We start from the raw sequence: 22,883 nt of genomic DNA on the forward strand, positions 1-22,883 counted from the left end.
TTGGAAAATAATGAAAAAGTTTTAGTGGGAACAGTAGGTTTGACAACACGCCAAAATCCAGCTTTTACCAATCTACATGACTGAAATGTCCTCCAAAGTTCCGTAATAGCATAATAAGGCATGGTCGATTCAGATGCTAATTTTAAATATGCTACAGGCATTTATTCCCTCAAAAATGTCAAGAAAAAAAAGGAGACTTAGACCTTGTTGCCTTAATATTCATTGCATACTAGAAAGAAGGGTCTATTATCTATCAAAATTTGCGTGTTAGACTTCCCAGAGTAAGTGTTGTCACTGGGTTAATAATCAGGCACGAGGTAGAAAATGATAATCACATACTGCAAGTTCAATTCCCTCAATGAATTCTCTTTTTCAGAATTGGCTTCCGCACTTCCTTTTTAATTGATGGTGCATTTGATGCCAGGGGTATGAACCCTTCTATGATTTGGTATAAATCTTTCAACCTGCAGAAATCAAATTATGTTCATATTGATGGAAGGATAGTAAAAAAAAGGTGATGGTGCTGCCATGTAGATTTATACAATCACCTGGGTATGCTAATGAAGAGAGCAATAACAGACACTCCGACAATTAAAGGAAATAAGGGAGCTGGTGTCGGTTCCTGCACAATGCATAAGAAACTTCAGTTATTTCCTTAAAAATGGAATTACAAGGTAATTAATTTTATTGAAAGTTTAATGGCATCACTTTCCCCAGTCATAGTTTGTCACTATCATAGAGCATTATTTAGCATCATGAACTAAAAACATCTATTAATCAGTTCTCAACTGGGCCGTCCATTATGCGTGTGAATAAACAACCCATCACTTCTAAGGTGAGATCCTTCAGCTTACTTCTCTCCTAATAGTACAACTTAAAGCAGATCAGTGACCAGCTTCTCAGGTGAGGCTACCCATTGCTATGACCACATTCTTGACTAGTATTATAAATCTAGTTAAATGCAAATAATTAGGCTCCACATAAGCACAAGTTAGAGTATTTCAATTTCATTACTTAGTAGCTAAATCAGACTGATAGACCATCTTGCCAAAGGGAATTCACAATACGATCAGATTTAACATATCAGCAAATGTGAATAAACCAAATCAGCAAGTTATTCTTCCTCAACAAAACATCATTCCAGTTCTCACCAGCTTGTGACCAACTTCTTTGATTTCGTATCTGAGAGGACCAGCATGAATTTGAGGTTGTTTCTCCAGGTCAACTTCCAGTGCTTCAGATATAAATCTCTGAGCATTTGACGGAAGCCGAGAACTAACTTGCACTAGGTGCTTTCCCTTGGGTAAATCACGCACTTCGAAGTAGCATGAGAGAGGCAAGGGAAAGATTGATTCAATCTTAGTTGGGTCACTTTCTGATCTAATTTCCACAGAAAGATGTGGCTGTAAAACTTTAATGTTGTCTCCTTCCACATGACCACTTAAAATTGTTATATCTGGTTGTTCAAACACCACAAAATCTAAACCTCTGATATCCTCCCTTCCAACCTGAAAAAGAAAAAAACAGATAATTTTAAAAGCCTTTTACAGTGTTTGAAGCATTTATTACTAAATCATCGACAAATTAAAAAATAATAACTATAAACCAACTCTTACGGCAAAGTTCATTTTGTTTCTATTTTCCTAATGCATTAAATAATAATATAACTCATTGAAGCACCATTAGTGTACATCCATGCCTAAAATTTCTAGCATCATCAAACCTAACATTCATGAAAAGATTAAAAGCAAGAAAGCTTATAGCACATCACCTCGACTGCAACTGTTTCAGGAGAAGCTCGTTCAAGTGCATTGGCACCAAGGTAGTCCTTTGCTACTACTTTAACTATGTATGTTGTGTCAGGGAGAAGACCCCTTAACCTAAAGTTCCCCAAGTTATCAGTTGTTGCTTCCTCATAATACCCTTTGGCTTCAGATCGTGCTTCAACATAAACATCTTCCTTTGGTTGACCAGAAAGTAATGATACCTTGCCCATAGCACTAAAAGGAAGTGTATTAGAATAGGTATATACTTCTTTAAATCATATGTAATGATACCTTGCCCATAGCACTAAAAGTGCATTAGAATAGGTATATACTTCTTTAAACCATACGGCTCAAGCATGCATTCCTGAATACTGATAATGTTGTAAATACTAGTACCTTTTTAAGCATCAAGCATATGGAGATACTATGAAACCTTTATAGTATATGAAACCAATAGTAATCAGAGACAAATGGATGTCTTCCAAAAAAATTGCATATGAGAAATGTCTAGCATATGTCAATAAAGGGTCTGTATAATTGTATATAAGGTAATAACCTTGAAGATACAGCCAACATAGAACAAAGTTATAAACAAAGCACAAAGTGCTAGGAAGCGATCCATTCATTTGTAAAGGATATTCTTCTTTGTGCAGACAAATAAAAGCTACCTTCAAGCTCCAACGGAGACAAATTTAGAACATTGTATGGTCCAACAGCAAGACAAAAACTAGCACATGAATAACTTATAATGACTAATAACAAAGGCAAAATAAGACCTTTAGCTTGTGCTCAGTGCATAGTCAAGCACAAAGAGCTTCATCACTTCAATTATAATCTATTAGAACCTTGATAGATCCTACTTACGAGATATTGAACTTTAAAATTTTCCTTTCATCTTCACAATTTCTAGCTCATAGATATAATAAACTCATAAAAATGAATCGAGGATCATAAAGCACCCAACATTTAGGATCCACCTATAATCAGACATTGGCTGACCCCAAATAATTGGGACAATCACAGTGTGGTGAAGATCAGAATGATGTGATGATGCAATGCATGCAAAAATTTAAACATTAAGCACAAATGCAAGTGGAATGGTTGTCACTTGCACACATTCCCAGATTGAGAAACTCAGTAGCCTGTATAGGCCAAAAATTCTTTTTTTTTATCAAAACTAGAGTTTAGCATGCTAGAAAATAAATGAACATGTCCCAGATATTACCATAATGATTCCTGGTTGTCTCAATTTGTTGTTTTCCTTGAGATAGCAGGTCTTCGACACAATTAAATGAATACATCATTCTTGACAAACAACCATCACATTCTCATTGAGCAAGTGTAAAGTCAGATAAGGGTTTGAATGTTTCTCGTAAAATATTGTCCTTCAAAAATAAATTTTACAGGGAAACCTTTTTATAGAGAAAAACACTTTATGCATTCAATACACGAAAGGGTAATATTTTCTCCTTTGATGCTGCCTCTTCTCTATGGAAGAGGGGAATCTCAACTGATGATAAGGGGCATAGGCACTCACAATCAACAATGGAGGATGAAGGGAATCTGATGGATGGCAACCGAAGATAGAGGAGGGTTCACACATGACACACAGAGGGCTAAGGGGGCTTATAATGGACGGAAAAGGGAGAATAACACCTTGCAGTCATGGGTGAAGGGTGAAGAGGGGCTTACGGTTGATCACTGAGGGTAAGGAGGGCTAATGGTTGATGATAGAGGAGAAAGGGGGCTCACATATCAAAAATAGAAGCAAGGGTTTTGTGGATGATAGAGGAGGACTCGCCTAGAAGGGTTCCTGAGGGAAAACAACTTTTGCTCATTTTTAATGGAAGTTATTTTCCCTCAAAATTCTCATATTTTCTATTGAAAAAAAATCCAATAACTGTGAATTCCCATTGTGCCACACATTGGAAAACCAAGAAAATATTTTTTGGGAAAATAATTTTAGTGAAACAAACAAAACCTAAATGTAATGCCATCCTACTATTAAAACTTTGAGGATGAGAACTAATTGAAGCATAAAAATCCACAACAATACTAATACAAAACACAAAAATCACTAGTCATCAGTTTTTTTACATGTGAACAGGCCCAAGACAATTAGATGGCAAAAGATTTTTTTAAAGAAATTGATTACCTCATACATTAGTCGCTACCAACACAGAACTTGTTACGATGCAATATATTCATTTTGATGCTAAAAAGGATTCCTAAAATCATATGTAATTCAGAAAATAGATGCCTAGTAACAAGTTAAGCTAGAAATTCACTTTGGTTTCCTTATGTTACTCATCTTGTTTAAATCGAATTTGTTACAAATCAAACCCAATGCTTAAAGAAATCTTACTTGATGTAGTTTAACTAGACACTGTGGGCAGATTGGAGCGGTTTGAGACTAGCCCAAGTAGGGAATAGTCTGAACTGTTGTGTGATCTAGACGATGCAATATAATTCAGGATGAGACAAGCGTTCACAGTATTTTTGCTTTTTTCTCTGACTTTCTCTGTTAATGACCAAACTGGTATAAAACTAAGACAAATTTCCTGGATGATGAGTATTTATATTTACATCTTTGACAATAACTCACAAAAATACCAGTTCTACAGAAATGTGCCAATCTTGCAACATCAACTTGAGTATTTTCGAGGAATAAACTGGTGGAAAATACATTCAATAATAAAACAAAAGAAAAAGCAAAAGACCAGGTTCTAGAACAAAATCAGTCAGTGATCAATATCAAAATTTACAAACCTGTAAGCAACACGTCTTGCAAGAAAATGAACCACTTTAGACTCCCCATAGAATAACTCAATTGCCAATGCAGGAGGAGAAAAGGAATATTCCTGGCAAAGCAGCAAATTCAAATGCTAATTTTAAGGAAAAAGAAACCAAGACAAGAACACAGTTTAAACCAAATACAAAGAAGTGAAAAGGTGTGTGCAACCAAGAAATGTTTCATGCACTTAGTTGGAAGACAAGAACATGATATCCATCCAGGCAACACTATTTCTAACAGTCAGTGATGCATAAATGATGCTTTCAAGATGGAGAAGTTGCAGACAATATCATAGAAGCAGGAGCCTGGCTACAAGGAACTTGTACGAAGATGATAATTCAGATTGGAAAGTTGATAAAACTTAGAATAACCAGTTTGCCATAAAGTAAAAGTTTCAAAGATGTGATACCAAATCAAAAATATAGGTAGGTACAAAAATGCAGAGCTAGTTAAGCATCAAAAGAATTGTTACACGAGAATGTTCAAAAAGGAAGAGATTCACCATCCCAGTGTTGTTCTAACAGCATTGAACCAGCTAATTTAACTAGTTATACTAGGAACTAGGGTCAATCTTGTTGGTTTGAATCAATAGGTCACTTTTTATCACTAGTTCAACAAAAAAACATGTCATGGAGGGATGACAATTTGCAACTCTGCTTATTGCTAAACATTTAAATCTCAGGCTATAAGCAGATGAAATACAACAATATTGAACCATGGTTTTACTAGTTATACTAGGAACTAGGGTCAATCTTGTTGGTTTGAATCAATAGGTCACTTTTTATCACTAGTTCAACAAAACAACATGTCATGGAGGGATGACAGTTTGAAACTCTGCTTATTGCTAAACATTTAAATCTCAGGTTATAAGCAGATGAAATACAACAATATTGAACCATGGTTTTTAGACAATAATGATTGAACCAGGTGATAAGCAGATGAAATAAAGGCCTTATTTGAATATTTTTAGACAACAAAGATCTCATGCTTTTTCTCAAAACATGGTTCAAAGGTCAAGGCAGATTAATCCTAGGCACAACCTAACTTCAACATTGTTTTATTATAGTGACATTTCATTTTTCATGAGTGCCTTTTAAACATTTTTCTCAAACCGATGGAGAACAGGAGGAATAAATCAGAGGCAGAAAGGTAAAGTAATTTTCAAAGGATGGAGGGTTGACATTTTCCATTTCTATATTGACGTGGAAAGAAAGTATTTAATGTGCTTCCACTTCTGTCCAGATAAATGCATACCAAACAATAGTTTGATATTCCATTATTTGCAAATCACAACATCCTTATTCTATCATTTCCATCAACTTCATGCATTCATATCATGTTTGTTTCATCAATCATGATCTCAGTGGCAGACATCACATTAATGCAAATTTTATGTCATCATAGGACATGATGCAACAGGTCAAGCTTGCGATTCCATTCTACTTATCCCCTCTATGAAGGCCACAAACTCTAGAATACCAACCAAAAAAGATTTACAATAAGAAATGAAGCATTAAGCTTGCAATAGTTGAAGCACCTTCAACACTGGACGGAGATAAAAGCTTCCAGGAAATAAGTCAATAAAACTAAAAGTTCCACCAGGACTGCTAATTGAATTGTTCCTGTAACCATCTTCACCACTCAATGATAATAAAACAGATGGAAAAAATTCTCCGTCTTCCTTTTCATCACTTATACGCACCACAATCTGACCAAGTTTCTCGCATGTAAAGGAAGTTGGTGCAACTTGTTTGAGATGATAGCTAGGCTGTACAAACATGAGTATTAAAAAATAGTAGCCAAGAGGAAAAGCAAATATACAAAAGAACTGTAAAGTAGAGTGAATGGACAGCATATGTTGCCTTGTTTACACTTCCAACAAAGAAGTCCACAGGATAAAATTATACAAGTTACAATGTAAACAACAAGCCCTGTCAGAATTCAACTGTTTGGAATCAGCTATATAACCTCACAAGTCACTAGAATATCTAATCATATTAATCTTCTCAATCATCATAACATAGAAAAGCAAGGAATATCATAATAAACAAATTCACAAAATCCATCATGAAAATTAAGAATTGGGCATTCCTTTTTACCAGATTTTTTTAATCCTTACCCATGAGTTTGTGGATCAGTAATTCCATATCAGGCAACTCACCACAAGTATAAATTAAGACAGAAAATTGAAGGCTGTAAATGTAACAAACATTTATGAACAAGCTCAGTAATCTACCCAATCAGTTCATTTAAGTCCATTGGGAATATGAACAAGTAAAACTCCATGAATATAAGAGCCAAAACATGAACATGACTAAACTCAGCTCCTTAAAGTTCATGAACAAAGCTATAAGCACAATGAAGCATATGAAAACCATATGGCTAAAAGGAAAGAACCGACACTAAAATATTAAGATAGCCACCAAACGTACGGACAGCTAGCTTTGGATGGGTATCCATATCCAGAATGACGATTTTCATTAAGAATGCCATTGAATAAGTTTATTTATAAGATTGCTTATAGTAACTTTTAGGTATTAACACATGATAAACATATGTACTAAATTTTAAATTTGCCTGTTTTAGATAAGAATATGAATTTTCTAATTAAAAAATGTTTAACAAAAATAGCCTTCTGACGCATGAGCTTATATTCCGAATTCTTTACAAATGTTGGGCCACAACTGTTTCAGGTTCTCAGGCAAGTACTAAGTTCCGCTTTTTAAAACGGAGTTGGGGGACTTAAGAAAGGATGGAATCAATGAAGAGAGTGCTAGTCACAAGGCTTACGCATTACAATCATAAAGTTACTCATATATACTTGGAAACATTTTGTGCAGACTAAAAATTTAGATCCTTAATTTATTATAAAATTCTTTCATTGGAATGAGTTTAGATTAATTTTAACCACAACCTTAACCCCATTTGATGTGGTAAAAGTTTGAGCTAAATTAGATGCAAATAAGATTTTGAATAAATGAACATAAACTGTTAACCACTACTTCAACTTGTTTATTTTTCAATAAATAAACTAGAACATAGACAAAACTGCTCAATTCACTTTACATCATGGTTTAAAATTTCGACCTGTATTGGAGTTTCAATTTATGACCGAAACGATATGGTTTTGGTATTGTATCGTGGCATGCCGATATGGTTTCAGTATTTTTTAAAATAAAAATTTTAACCTAAATATTAAAAAATACAAAAACAATAATTTTAAAAAAATGCAAGCCGCGGTATCACAGCACCCCCACGACCCCCCGGAGGTCACTGCGAGATCGCGGCGACTCCACGACAGTCGTGGGATCATGATGCCTTCGCAACTACCATGGGATCGTAACGCTTCTGCAATCCTGTGGAGATCATCACGGGATCACGACACCTCCATGACCCCACGGATATCACCGTGAGATCGCAACAACCTCCATGGGGTGCCTCCACGATCCCGCGGAGATCGCTGCGGGATCGCAGCATTGTAGAGGTCACCACAAAATCGCAATGGTCCATGATGCTGGTGTTGGACGACGAACGGAACAACAAATTTTGCCCATGCCACCCGGTACAGTATGAAATTTTAAATCTTGCTTCACACTACAAGGAACAAATGGAAACTTCGAGAAATTGAATACCATCTACTGCTAACCTTTGAAGCTTCAACATTGTAACTTATATCATCATACAAGGGGCCAGCAGTAAAAGAACCATCTGCTCCTGTTTCAGTTTCAAAAGCCAAATCTCCTTTCTGTAAAGAAACATAATTGCTGGTCCCCATAGCAATTACTCTTATACTTACACCATCTAGAGCTGGAGAAACTGATCCTTCAAAATATAAACCAACTCGTCCAGCAATTGGAGGAATATGAGATTGACAGCCATCAATAGCAACAGACACCTGCCACATTATATTGGTAAAGATATATTGAACAAGAGTTCGTTAAATGAAATATAGTGAGAAGTTCTTACTTGTCTCTGCCTTGGATAAAAGAGTATCTTTTTCTCTTGTTCAGTTCTGTGCATGCAAAAAAGATTAAGGTGAGAGTAGAATTGGTCAAGCGAAAGTATCCAGGGACTGTTCAATACAACGTAGACTAACAAATAATGCCAGATATAGTAGAAACAAAATAAGAGAATATCATATGTTTAACTAGATTGTTACATAACTTGAACAAAGAGAACAAACTCATTTACTTATTAGCCCAACCACTGATCCAAAATACTTAATTTCAAATTAGTTATAGTTAACTCATCTGGTTACAATTATTCATGTAAGAGTGAAGATACCAAAGTTAATGCTAAAAAAATAAACCTATAATTGTGCTTTCTTCAAGCAGCAGCTAAACTTGGACAATGGCCAATGTTTGGGCCTTCTTTAGCTTCTAAACTTAGCAACATGAACACCAATGCATGTGGACTGTAAACTCACACAGTACTTTTCCTCTAAAAGTACTTATGGATTATTTTGCTTCTTCCTCAAGTGATGCATCATCAAAATGGAGTGGATGGTAATTAGTTTTCTAGTTGAACATAGTTAAGTCCTGCATGCCAAAATTATCGCATCAAAAAATCACTATTACAAATCTGCATTACCAACACAAAATTCAGGCTTTTGAAGACTATTAAGCAAATCTTATAAATGTATGGAAATGTGTAGTTTGGTTACCGTGTTTGACGATGAAGGTTTCAATAATTTAAACAATGGATAGAAGGTGATCGGTTATAAGAAGGGAGCCACTTGGAGAATTGTTTCAGGCATTCTAACATCTCTTATCACAAATTCACTTGGACTTAATGTATGAACCAATTCAACAACTCATGTTCATATATTATGGTGCAGAATACTAACATGTGTAGACAAATACGAAATTCTGGGTGCCAAGGGAGTTAGTTGTCACTAAATTATGTTCTTAATTTTATCCAATTGATAACTCTTCTTTGAAAATGAAAACTTAAAATCCTTTTAGTATTATTCTTAAGATAGGGATTCCAAGCAGATTGACAAGTATTGGTTTCTTTAATCAGATATTCAGATGGAGCTCATGTGTTGTAGGTTTTTATATGCCAGCTAAAAAGGCTTCTTCTAGCTGAGTGCCTAGTGGTTCTTCAAGCTCTCATAACTGCTTAGCAAGAATGGATGAGCATCAGAGCCTAGGGTGACAGCTGTCACTAGTTTATACATTATTCAAAATCTTATGATGGTCAATTATCAGTACAGTTGTTGTTAAGGGGAATCATGTGCATAGATATATGCATCCTTTTGCTCATTCACAAGCAAACAAGCCAAAGTGAAATTATGTGTGTAGATATATCCATGGTTTAAAATGCCAAGCCGAGCAGATCAGCACGAGCAGAGTTTATCACAGTCTGTCAGCCAGCATGCCAAACATGTTTGATACCACGACACTAAGGCAACAGGCAAAAGTGGTGTGAAGGATTTTGTGGCATTGGCAAGGATCATGTCAGGGCTCTGCACTTCCTTGACATTGGTGAGGTCATGCGTGTGTTCTGATTTGTGCAAACTTCTTTGAACCGGACTTCCACAATGTTGGGAGGATCGTAGGCAAGAAAGGCACCTACTTTTTGTCTTCTCTCAGCTTCACTGCAACATCCTAAAACCTCCTCATTCCTGTTTGTCTTCTCTTTGTTGCAGCATCTCAAAACGGAGAAGAAGATAGTCCCCTTCTCCTATCTCCCTACTCCTGATACCTCCAGCACTGCGTCTTGGCATGCTCCGATGCTGCTCAAAACTGTCTCATTCCGGCCAGGAATCATAACTCCAGCTCGGAACGAGATTCAAACCTTGTATATATCTTTTACTCATTCATGAGCTACCAAACTTAAGTAGAATCCTGCAGGATACAATGTATTTTCGCAGAAGAAAGATGATTTCTTTGAACCAGAAAATCTAGCTATGGAAACACAAACAAAGAAAATAAAACCTTACAAGTTGAAATTATAGAGTTCGGTGTTGAGTATAGACTTAAAAAAAATTATACACTTGCCTTATATCTTGAGGAGAAAAGATAAGTTCCTCGCCAAGGTCAGACCAGAATGAGTATTCATATACAGCAGCACCCTTTTCAACACTCTTATCAGATGAAAGTTTAGTGGGAACAATATCAGAAGTACCATCTTTTTTAAGTACATTGAGAATAATGTGCTCAGATAAGTCAGCTGCACCTTCAATGGAATCTGAATCAATGTGAATTTCTCCCTTAAGAAGATATTGCTTTCCGGCAAGATATATTGGCTATTAAAGGAGAGATATACCAGTTAAATTAAAAATCGTTATCTTAGAGGTGTGAAACAAGAATGACCCAAACATCATCAAATAGAAAGGAGGAAGATGAAGGTGCTCACAGTTGGGTCCAAAGAATTAAATTTCAAGGGAGAGATCCCAAATGAAATGCAGGAATTAACCAAATAAATTTCATGAAGCCCAGGAGTTTCCATGCAAATCTTTTGCATTCCTCTCTGCAGTTCACACTAAACAATTAGCATCTACCTAGCCTCATTGAAGCAAAAAGTACAAATGGTGTATATATAGTGAAGGTCAATCTCATTAAGTACCTTAATCTTAAAATCAAGACGAGATGAATCAGGCAAAAGTATGTAAGCATCTGTGTCATGTGATGAACCTAAGGTAGTCCAGTAACCTCTCTGGACAAAGACAACTCCATTCACATCTTCAGTGCCAACTTTTAGATGTATCAAGTTTTCATTCCAGCACCAAGTATCCTCCTCAGGCAATCCCAATAAAGGAACATGCTTGACCTATGAAAAAGTTCAAACAGCCAATGTGAATAAAAGCACACATGAACTTGAAAGCAGCACCATAAGGATTAGCTTAATTAATGTACAATTAGCTTGTGTTTTGTTTATGTAAAGTGATCCAAACTTTGTCATCTAATGTCATTGTAAATACAAATTCAAAAGTCTACACATACCTCAAGTTGATAGTTTCCAGGGAAAACTTTAGTGAATGTGAAATCACAAGTCTCATGATTAAGAACAGTGGTCTTTCTTTCCTTCATTTTGTCACCAATTATACTAACAAGTGATACTGATATGTTTTCGCTGCAATGCCCCTTACACAATACCTTGCCATGAATATTGACCTGCGCCTGAATATACAAACTCATATTTTCAGAAGTATCAATTTGTAGTTAAATAATCTAATGAATTGACAAATCTCTCTTATGGATATGCTAAATAAATAAAGGAAAAGCTTTAACTTGTATCAAACCTAGTAGTACCATCTATGCAATGAGCTAAGGACCTCATACCTGGAGAAATTCAACATTAAGAAAAGGTCTGTCCACGTTGATATCAATATATGATGGTGAGAACATAAGACCAGAATTATCAGGATCTACTGCCAGAGCTGATAATCGGTATTCACCAGGTGGAACCTACAGCAACAATAGTTGATTATGAATTGAAAACGTGCATTCTGAATGGAACAAGAAGCGGCAAAAAATTAAAGTTAAATGTTAAAATTTTAAAAAAAAATCCATAAATGGTTATGCATAAAATGAGTATAAACATATTCAAAAGAAGCCACAAGTTACCATTCGAACCAAACAGAATTCTCAAACATAACGAAAAATGTCATCATGCCTGGTATTTTTCAAGGGAAAAAAAGGAAAGCACCAGTAGTAAAGATGCAGAAAAAGAAATTTAGTGAAGAAGATTTCAAAAGAAAATTGAAACACCCTAGTTTAGTCGCACATGGAAAGTTGTAGGCTAATAAAAGAAGTTTATAACCTTAGATAAGTTAATTACCATGAATTACAATTTCATCAGGTTTAACCATTTTGGGTCAATGGTCGTACCTAGGAAGTTAATTAGTTATGTCATTTGAGTGGATGTGAATAGTGAAACTGCCAAGGAGACATTTCAGAAGGAAACTATTTGCATGATAACAAAACCAGAACCTCACATGGTCATCACTTAGAAATGATTCCAGGCAAATTTTATAGTACGAGTATTCGCAGAGAGATAATGACACCTAATTATTCTTAGGTATTTTAAAATCTTGAGTTGTGCTGGAGTTTCATTCCATAATCGAAACAATGCAGATCATGTCGTGTTGATACGATTTTGATACTTATTTAATATAATTATTAAACATTTAATAGAACATTGGAATGAGCAATGCCTGTAGTCCTTTGTCAACTTGGCATGCATGGTTTTAAATTCTACAACACTGCAGCAACTTTAGATTTGAAGGTGTGAGAATTATGTATGATAAAGTGATATTTTTATCATTGTAGGTAATTTTGTTTGAAATTTATTTATGAACATTTAATAAGAACTTTGATATTGGTTTATAATACCTAAATAAAAATGTGAAATAATTTAAAATTTTATATTTAATTTTAATTTAATTTTATATAAATATAACTATTAGAGTGGCTAAAAAATATAAAATTTTTAAATTTTGGAACAAAAGATAATATATTTTAGATTTAAACTAGATTTTAAATTTTATAATTAATTTTATTTAATTTTATGTATAAGATTTCTTTAAAAATAAATCTATGAAACTGAATTTGAACTTGAATTACTTACATTTGAAAATTTTGTATTCAAGATTTTGTCAATAAAATCAAATTTAAATTTAAAAATAGAGTTTTTTAATGAAAAATAATATATCTGATAAATGCACATGCATTGCAACCATGGTGCATGTTAAATGATATTCTAATAAAATAAGTTAAAAATGGTGAAAGAAAAATAAGTCAATTATTTTTTATTTAATCAAATAAATTATCATTTAATCAAAGTGACATATCCAACTCTAACTAACTGTTGACACTCAAACCAAATTTATGAGAAGACACAAAGGAGGAAAAGAAGAAGCTCAACACATTATCTTAGTTAACCATAGTATTCCCATGCTTGCTCACACAATCTCTCTTGGTCTTTTCTGATGTCATAAAAGATAGAATACGAAAAACAATTGCAAATTTAAGATACCAAATTTTATCATATTTCATTTTTGTATTTTAAATAATTTTTAAAAAATTTAGATAACTAATTAAGTTAAAGCAAACTAATATTTTGAGTTTTAGAGGGAGGTAGAAGTTAGTTTGCAGTTAAATAGAGTTCAACAAGTAATATGGTCATTCGGATCAAGTGGGTTCGATTCAGATTTATTTTAGTATATTTAAACTAAACTAAGTTTATATGTAGGATATTTTGCTTCAACTATTTTTATTTTTATAAGATTAGAGATTATTTATTTATTTAATCTCTAGTCTCTTCTTCCTCAATTCTTTGCCCATTGCTTGTTCGCAACCCTCCACCCTCCGTGATCTTTCAATTGTTGCTCGTTGCATGTTTCTTGCCCAAAATAGTCGTGGCCACACACCCATGGCAGTTGCACATGTCATACCATACCATTTTAAATGTCTCTCGGAGTTTTTCCTCAATGGGTGAAACCTCAACTTTCTATCTAATATTCACATTTCTAATCATGTTCATCATTGTATGTCCATACATCCACCTTAATATCTTCATCTCTGCGACTTTCATCTTTCGCTCCTATGCTCAATTCATAACCCAACATTCAGTTTGGTATCTTACCAAGATAAATAAATGTAATGAAATAAAAGGGTAGCCCGATGCACGAAGCTCCCACCAATCTGGAATCCCAGTGAAGAGTTTATTGTAAGCAGTCTTACCCTGCTTTGTAAGAGGCTATTTCCAAGACTTAAATCCGTGATCTCTAGATCACACGACAACAACTTTACCGTTATACCAAGACTCCCCTTCAAATAAATATAATGAAATAGAATAATAAAAATAAGCTGAAATTAATAGTATAGTAAGAATGACACAGTCAATACAATGTTATAATGGTGGTCTTACTACAAATTAGAACATGACCATTCTGCCTTTAGATTTTAAACCATGGACTTCATAACAAGTATCACATCACATTTATACTACCACAATCTATTAGCACATCTTACAAGTAATACCCTCTCACCATCCGCGATATAATCTAGAAGACCAAACTCAATGAACATGTTTGCTCAACAAATCATTGTACAAGAACACGTTATTGAGAAACTAACAGCAACAGTCAATATAAAACAGAAATGCTATGTCCAATGTTGTTTTCACTTACCTCAAAACAAAAGCTTCCATTTTCAGATATTAGTTTCTTTTGTGGCTTGACATTTTCTGGTCCATGAGTAAGTGTCACCTATACGTATGCAAAAAAAAAAAACAAGATCAACTGGAATGATCTGAATAGTGAGGAACAATTTTTTAAGCAAGAGCATACCATTGCCTTTGAATTTGACGAAATTGTTCGAACAATTCCACAGACATCATAGGAATTTGCTTTTATGTCATCTATCTTAGCCATATTTGGCAAAACCTAAGCAAGTAACAAGAATGGCATATTGTTGTTATCAAAACATCCAAATACCAACAAAGAATAGCTAAGGTAGATGTTAATGATAAGCAACAGGTGAAAGTTGAATACTGGCTGTAGGCTGGAATGTGTACAAATAACTCACCATATAATTCTCTAGTTTGTTGAACTTATAATGATCCTTCAATGCAGAAATTGAATAATGTTTGGATGTGACCTGGTAAATGAATACATTTCAGGTGCCATAACCATGACGTATGCCAGATAAAAATCAAATATTCAACTTCAAATAAAAAGAGATCGACATAAACGTGAGTTCATCATGTGAGGATAAAAAAGGAACACAAATGCACAGAAAATGTTGTCAGCAAAAAAAAATTGTGTTCCTTTAGATAATAAAAAAACTTAGGTCATAATTTGATAGATATCTTGCAATAATTAAAACTAAATGTTGAGTAAATCATAATTCAGTCACATTGCAGTAGCTTTTATATATTGGCATTACTTAAAAAACTTGTAAAGAAAAGAGTAAAAAAAATACTAAAAAAAATCAATCGATGAGTACAACCAGCTCTAGATTTTAAGGCCAGTAATTCTGATGATTACATTCTTTTAGTCTTCGTGAACTTGATGCAATGATTGATTGTCATATTTTATAATCTTATCATCAGCCAAGGGTATACTTCAAGAAAAAAGAGAATTGCATTAGGCATTCAGCATAGCACTATGAATAAAATAATTATATTATGTGGTTATCACATAGATTGCATTTACCCCTTGAAATGAGATTAGAGGGTTCCCACAAGTACAAAAACATCTAAATTCTTAGTGCACTTCTCTTTCTTCCTAAAATCCAAACTATCTATTCACAACAAACTCAAGCTTACTTGTTCTAACTTTTTCTAGAGCCTTGGACAATCCATATAAACCTCAATTTCCATAATTTGATTGCTAAGGAACAAACATGAACAAATCAACATGAACTTGCAAGTTTAAACTACTCAGCCAGCGTCCATCGTTACAAAATTGTCCAATCATAATTTTATATTCCAAAACCTGGTCCTATGCCCTGATGCAAAAGAAATGAAAATTTTATCCTCAAGTCCGTCAGTTCTCCTACCGTCCTACGTTTAGGATTATCTGTGCTATTGATGAAGAAGAAATGATTTAGTATTACAAAATCAAGCAATAAAAAATGTTTGGCACCACATATTGATGATGTTTCTCAGTCTTGAGTGATAATCAAGACTATCAAAAAGAATAATATCAAAAGAACATTGTCCATCATTAAATTGACAAAAAAAAGGGCAGCCCGGTGCACGAAGCTCCCGCCATGCGGGGTCCGGGGAAAGGATCCATTGTACGCAGCCTTACCTTGCCTTTGGCAAGAGGCTGTTTCCAGGATTTGAACCCGTGACCTCTAGGTCACATGGCAGCAACCTTACCGTTGCGCCTAAATTGACAAATGAGCAAAAATTCTAAATGGATAAGGAAGGTGGTGGATGCCAACAAGCGCAAGACAACACCAAGTCTAATATAATTAACCTTATTCACCTTCAAAGCAGATGAAGTTGAGAATTACTACCTTTTACTCATATATGAGCAATTGAGCATAAAATAAGAATGATCAATAAATGAGAAGAAAGTTTATAGAAAAGCCAGAAGGAATATTTATAAGACCTGATCGAGCTTGTAATAACCCTGACTATCAGTAATTGTCTTCAACTGACCATCCACCAAAATTTGTGCACTTTCTACTCCAATGCCAAGGTCATCTATTACACGACCACCAATAGAAAAACCAGTAACCTAGTCAAGAAGAATCAATGGCGTCAATCCTATAAATCAAAATTAAATCTGAAACTTGAGGAAGAAAAAGAATGAAGAATGTAACCTTAGTTCATGTATGGTGAATGATAAAGACACAGAAGAGAGACTACTAAAGCATTTTAATATGATGACTATATGAGAAAAAGCACAAGAACAAGGAAACAACACCTGTCTAAGAAAAAATTGCATTCGTATAAGCAAATATTTATACTGCTGGTGATTTATAAATCAACTATGGTAATTAAGCATGATAAGAATTACTTAAAATACATGAAAGCAAACAACAGTCCGCCAAACTTATTAGCTAATACCACTGCATGATGACATGAAAATTATACAAGGAAATGTATCCGACAACAAACACAACCCAACCTTGTGTAGAAGCATGATACGCAAAAATGAAAGAAGTTTTAGATTAAATCAGTGAGCTTTTGTTCTAACTGATGTGACATTCTAAGTCCACTCCACCTATCACATCAATGATCACAATATGAGCCTGTTGTAGCCACTCAGAAAGACTCTGCTGCACTGCTAGACGCTTCCATGACCCAGCATCGTACCTCTGTTCATGACCTCCCTATTGATTTAGGCAAAGGTGATTTAAGCAAAGATATTTGTAGGCGTAGCGCCTCACATCCTTTGTCTCATTACTTATCCAGATACCATAAAAATGTTCACTGTATCTACAAGAAATTGTTCTTCCTATCATGCCCAAAACCCTCATTGCATGCTTTCCTTCTCCCTTTTCATCAATTTGTTAAGTCTTGTTGTATGCATAGTCACAAGGAAACGTAATCTATGACTTGCTAACTCTTTGCCGTATTTTAGTTTTTATAAACATGTTGGGAGACTTAAAACATTTAAATATTCTTCTGCAACTCTTTGAACATAACTGAAGTATTCATATTTATATTTAGAAAAAAGAAAATTTATCATACCTGGAACTTCTGGGAAACTTTCACATGATGATGTTCAATTGGAACAACCATTGAAGATGGTGAAACATCAAAGATTGTATTTTCTCCCTTGTAATAAGGCAGAAGTTCATAAACGCCTTTAACAGCATCAAAAGAGAAACAATTAAATTTACATTAAATCATGAGTATTATGTCATAAAGAACAGCAATGAGACTTCCGTTCTCTTTATCAGCAACTTGAAATAGCCTTTTATTAAGGTAGAGAGCTGCCTAATATTCCAGGCTATATACTAGAACTTTAGCATCAAAAAAAATCATAATAAGCATACTCTATTTATCTGTCAAAACAATACGGATGGTTCAAAGGAGCATAAAAAGTGTCATTTCATCCGAAATAAATCTTCAAACACTTGGCAATTGGAAGCAGAACACACAAAAAACTGAAAGATGCAAAAATATAATTATTGTAGACATACAATAAGTCACACAAGCAAAGAATCAAGCCGGATAAAATCATATTCCTGTTTAGTGCGTATGATGCACATGGATGATTATATAACAGCATACGAGTTCTTATTATGGAATTATTTAGCATCAACAAGACCTAAGAATGACAATTCAAGTATTTATCAAAAAAACCACAAAATGGTATACAACTAGAATGTACTCAATATGTAGCAGAAGAAACAACAAAGTTTATAGCACTTACGATACAAAAAACGTGTAGTCTTTACTAAGAGTTTAAAATACTCATTGTGCATAATTGACAAACAAACAAAATTAAATTGTTCATAATCCATATTCTTCACAATCTTTCTCAAAATCATGTTATTATTTATCAGTTTTTATAACGAGATATACTGGGATATGGAACAACTCCTTGGTTAGATCATATCAGTCCAGAATTCTATAGCTTGATGTGTGTCAGTTAGGTTAGGACCAGAGTCGATACAAGTTTTGGGTTCTCTTTTTTTCCAAAGATGGATCTTAACTATATGTGTTACAGCTTACAAGGATAGACCAACATCCATTCCTCTTATCTTGTTGATTACTCTTGTGAGCTATTCTAGGTTTGACGCCAAATGCAGGAAAGAAATCAAGGTTGTCAACTGGACTTTGACACCATGAATTGTAGTGTTCAACAGCCATCATCTAGTACTGAATCCATCACATACACCTTATCAATGCATGTGCTGAGCTCAGGATTCAAAAAAAAAAAAAAGAAAACAGTACAAAATAAAGCTATAATGAAATGCATACATTATTGCCTACAGAAGCTAAGCATTTCCGGTCCTATTAAGCTAAATCGATAAAAATAAATAAATCATATCCATCAAACAATAAAGTTACCACAAGGTAAAGATTTGAAGACAAATTTCCCTTCTGCATCAGAAATGGCATGGCAAAGAGCAGTTCGTTGCCCAGGTCCATTACCAGGACCTTGTGGACAATACACATCCACTACATCATCTGAATATAAAAAGATATGAACACCCACAATTGGATTTCCCTGCCATGGATAAGCAAAGTATCATTTCGGCAATATAAAGTGCAATTTAGTTAATAGTGATGTAGACTTCATTACAGGTAAATAGAGGAATGAGCTTCAAGTAACCATCACACGTATGTGACAAATACAGATGGTGAATATCATCATATTCATGTCACAATCACCATGTCATGAAGCTACTAACACTTAAAGAACACAAATTGCAGCAGATTAGAAGAATTTTCTGTACAAAATTGAATCTTAATAACATATAGTAATAGATATAAAGCAAGATAAAAACTACAACGACAAATGGACCTGCCAAAAATTGACTAATTTTTTTAACAATTTCATGAGAATTAAGATCTTAGTATCTATAGAGAATAAAAGGACAAAATTTAAATACCTGTGCAACCACAAAACCACGAAGATCATACCCATGCACGAAGAAGACATCATCTACCACAGCATTTCCAAAGCCTAAATTCACCTATAATAAAGCAATAACCACAACCATATCATCATAAAATTGTGATCTGCAAAAAGATTAAACTTTAGAGGATATCATACCTCTGGCGTGCCTCTAACTTCAACTTCTAAATTTGGATGTGAAGCGCCTAATTTATACTTTCCTGAGCAAGAAATTAAGTAAAAGAAAAATAAATAAGAAACCAATCCCAGAAGAGTAATAACTACTATAACAAAATGAGAAACAGTGGCACGATATAAGAAAATAAAAATTTATCATAGCTATTTTTTCCTTTATTTATAACACACTTATAAAAGGTTCAATGTTTTTGCTATGAATCTTGGACCTCCGCCTTAGAATATCAAATAATGCAAATGATAAGCATAACCCAACATTTAGCTCTATATAATATAGCAGATCTAACCATCATTTTGTAAAATTTTCCTTTAAGTTTTAGAGGTATTTTACAATCACAAAAAACATGTGATGTTCTCCTGCATTTCAACCATTCTACTTATATTCTATGTAAGTCATCTCATAATCCCTCCACCCTTTTAAAAAAAATTATCCTAAATACTTAAAGCTTTTGATTACAAACAACTCGTCATCTCCTATCTTAACAATTGTCTCATTACATCTAATATTGCTAAACTTAAATTTCATATATTCAATCTTTACTCTACTAAACTTAAAACCTTTGACTTTCAATGTTTTTCGTCAAGATTCGAGTTTAATATTTACTTCTCTACGTGTCTCATCTATCAAAACAATATCATCTGCAAACAACATACATCACGATACCATGTCTTAGATGTATCCAGTGAGTTCTTTCATAATTAGTATAAAAAATAAGGACTTAGAATTGATCTTTGATGTAACTCTATTTTTATGGAAAACGATTCGATTACCCTGCCTGAAATCTTCACTTTTGTCATTATATCCTCAATTATATCCTTAAGTATTTCAATATATGTTACACTGACACTTCTCTTTTCTAGAATTCTCCATATGATTTTCTTTAGGTAAAATTTTATCTAAGTCGATGAATACCATGTGTAAGTCTTGCTTCTGTTCCCAATACTTTTTAATTAGTTGCATGAGAAGATATATGGTTTTTATTGTCGACGAACATGAATCCAAATTGATTTTTGGTCACCTGTGTATCCTTCCAAAGTTTTTTTTTATTACTCTTTCCCAAAATTTCATAGTATAACTCATTAGTTTAATACCTTATAATTTGCACAATTTTATGTCTCCTTTGTTCTTATATAAAGGAACTAGAGTGCTTATCTCACTGATTTTACATTTTTTTCATTTTAAATATTAGGTTGAATAATTTTGTAAATCATTCAATACCTTATTTCCCAAGGCACTTTCATATTTCTATCGGAATATCATCCGGATATATAAAGAAAAAAATTTGACATTTTCCTTGGAGAATACAAGAAGATGCAGGACTGAGGAGAAAGAAAGTAAAAAAAAATCTAACAATTACCCAAAAACAAAGATATTGGAACAGAAAGATAATGTAGTAATCACCATACTCCTATTACCAATAGGTAAAGTGAAGGATACAAGAAGCAATTGATTATAAGATTAGGAATATAATGTTACTTCAACTTGAGGGAAGAGGAGAAACAACACTTCAAAATATCAACCTTAACGAGTTTTCAAACTACCCATCTTTTTCTAGCCATCTTTTTGTAAGTTGTTCTTTCTATTATTAGCCCCTGTTCTTCGAATTTTGTAACTGTTCTTTTTGTAATAAAAACTGCTTCCTTTTTATTAACTTATGCACACTAGTACCTCTTCCTTTCTTATGAAACACAAATTTATTGTGGCATGTTCCGGATACGAGTCACACATTGGCCTAAGCCCCTGGGATTAGATGTGGTCGGATCTTTCCTAGGCTCTTGATGCAAACAATGTATGCTTAGGAATGAAGGGGTACAGAACTTGCAAAGAAGTTATAAAGACTTAAAAGCAATTTCATGAGATAGTGAGCTATTGGAGCTGCAATCAAAGACAGAATGGAAAAGTTTGGCTCTTGCACTGTCTTGATAAATAAGCACATGTGGGACTAAGCTACGTGTCTAATAGACATTCAGAATTCAACTTTGGAAAGAGATTGTTGTTGTTGTATTGAAAGGTCTAGCCAGACCAGAAATTATTCTTGAAACTGTCTTTAGTACACAAAATAGGAAATAGAGTTGGAGATGAAAATTTTTAGTTTCAAGAATGGCACGTTCTTTTCTCTGAATGTTAGAACAATGCATGCAATCAAGTCTGAGTCTATCTTCATATACAATACAAATGTTATTAAGATGTAGGATAGAGACTAAATACATCCCCATAGCTTCAACTATGCCCCTCTATGATTGGGCATTGTAAATTTAAAGTTCATGTATTACAAGATGGCAGTAAATACTAATAGTAATGTATATAACAGAGAAATACATAATTCCACTGTTCTGGCCTCTGACTAGCAACTGGAAGAACCCTGTTGTACCATGGTTACTTAAGATAGATTTGTCTAACAAATATAGATACCAAAAAAGCATCTCAAACCTGGAAGGATATTGATGAATGAATAAAGTCCTGATTCTGATGTCAAAGAAGAAGCAATAGATTCATCTGATAATGATAAGAGGTCAACTTTTACATCAGATGGTCCACCATCTTTCATAGAACAGCTTTCACCACCGACAGCACCTTTGACCCTTCCTGATAGTGTAAACCTACAGGTGGGTAAATTACATGAGTGTATTTATCATCTGGCCACAAAAATCTCCCCATATAAAATGGAAATGAGAATTGACTGCATAAGACATACCCTGTGAAAATGAAATTGATATCTATATTTGAGTTACAGCCATCTTGGTTAACTGTGACAGGAACCTGTAGAGTGGTAACCAATAATCTATAGTCAATAACATAGTTGGATAAGAAGGTAAAAATACCTTCAATGGTGCATTTATAGATCTGTCTAATAGAAATTATTGTCATAGAGATACTAGACTGCTTCCCGACTCACATTGTCAGGTTTCAATGACCATCCATCAGGTCCCTTCACTCGAAGAAGAAATGACCCCTGTTACAATGGCATATGAGAAACTAAATGTCATGCAACAATAACACAGATTCAAAACAGATTATTAATAGACAAGGTTTTACATTTGACAATCATGGAATATCCATGCCAAGCCAATTAACACTTTCCAAATAAGG

At 34.0% G+C, this 22,883-nt stretch overlaps 1 protein-coding gene across 1 annotated transcript in view; it reads right to left on the reverse strand.

The window, feature by feature from the left end:
• LOC141814728 (uncharacterized) overlaps nucleotides 1–22,883 on the reverse strand; it is a 28,182-nt gene continuing 5,299 nt past the window's right edge. The window contains exons 4-27 of the mRNA XM_074702673.1: nucleotides 22,690–22,746; nucleotides 22,489–22,553; nucleotides 22,224–22,393; nucleotides 19,757–19,818; nucleotides 19,593–19,676; nucleotides 19,048–19,207; nucleotides 17,719–17,834; nucleotides 16,631–16,759; nucleotides 15,096–15,167; nucleotides 14,858–14,953; nucleotides 14,699–14,776; nucleotides 11,847–11,972; nucleotides 11,508–11,684; nucleotides 11,131–11,334; nucleotides 10,921–11,034; nucleotides 10,563–10,810; nucleotides 8,527–8,572; nucleotides 8,207–8,455; nucleotides 6,098–6,328; nucleotides 4,536–4,627; nucleotides 1,772–2,000; nucleotides 1,152–1,508; nucleotides 549–622; nucleotides 1–464 (exon numbers count right to left, since the gene is read on the reverse strand). Of these exons, the coding sequence (XP_074558774.1) occupies nucleotides 356–464; nucleotides 549–622; nucleotides 1,152–1,508; nucleotides 1,772–2,000; nucleotides 4,536–4,627; nucleotides 6,098–6,328; nucleotides 8,207–8,455; nucleotides 8,527–8,572; nucleotides 10,563–10,810; nucleotides 10,921–11,034; nucleotides 11,131–11,334; nucleotides 11,508–11,684; nucleotides 11,847–11,972; nucleotides 14,699–14,776; nucleotides 14,858–14,953; nucleotides 15,096–15,167; nucleotides 16,631–16,759; nucleotides 17,719–17,834; nucleotides 19,048–19,207; nucleotides 19,593–19,676; nucleotides 19,757–19,818; nucleotides 22,224–22,393; nucleotides 22,489–22,553; nucleotides 22,690–22,746 (3,345 nt within the window). The 3' untranslated portion in view covers nucleotides 1–355. The remainder of the gene's footprint in view (nucleotides 465–548; nucleotides 623–1,151; nucleotides 1,509–1,771; nucleotides 2,001–4,535; nucleotides 4,628–6,097; nucleotides 6,329–8,206; nucleotides 8,456–8,526; nucleotides 8,573–10,562; nucleotides 10,811–10,920; nucleotides 11,035–11,130; nucleotides 11,335–11,507; nucleotides 11,685–11,846; nucleotides 11,973–14,698; nucleotides 14,777–14,857; nucleotides 14,954–15,095; nucleotides 15,168–16,630; nucleotides 16,760–17,718; nucleotides 17,835–19,047; nucleotides 19,208–19,592; nucleotides 19,677–19,756; nucleotides 19,819–22,223; nucleotides 22,394–22,488; nucleotides 22,554–22,689; nucleotides 22,747–22,883) is intronic.

The sequence above is a fragment of the Curcuma longa genome, chromosome 21, assembly GCF_044706935.1.
Source record: "Curcuma longa cultivar G26 ecotype Majalengka, Jawa Barat chromosome 21, ITB_CL_G26_1.1, whole genome shotgun sequence".
Classification (NCBI taxonomy): Eukaryota; Viridiplantae; Streptophyta; class Magnoliopsida; order Zingiberales; family Zingiberaceae; genus Curcuma; species Curcuma longa.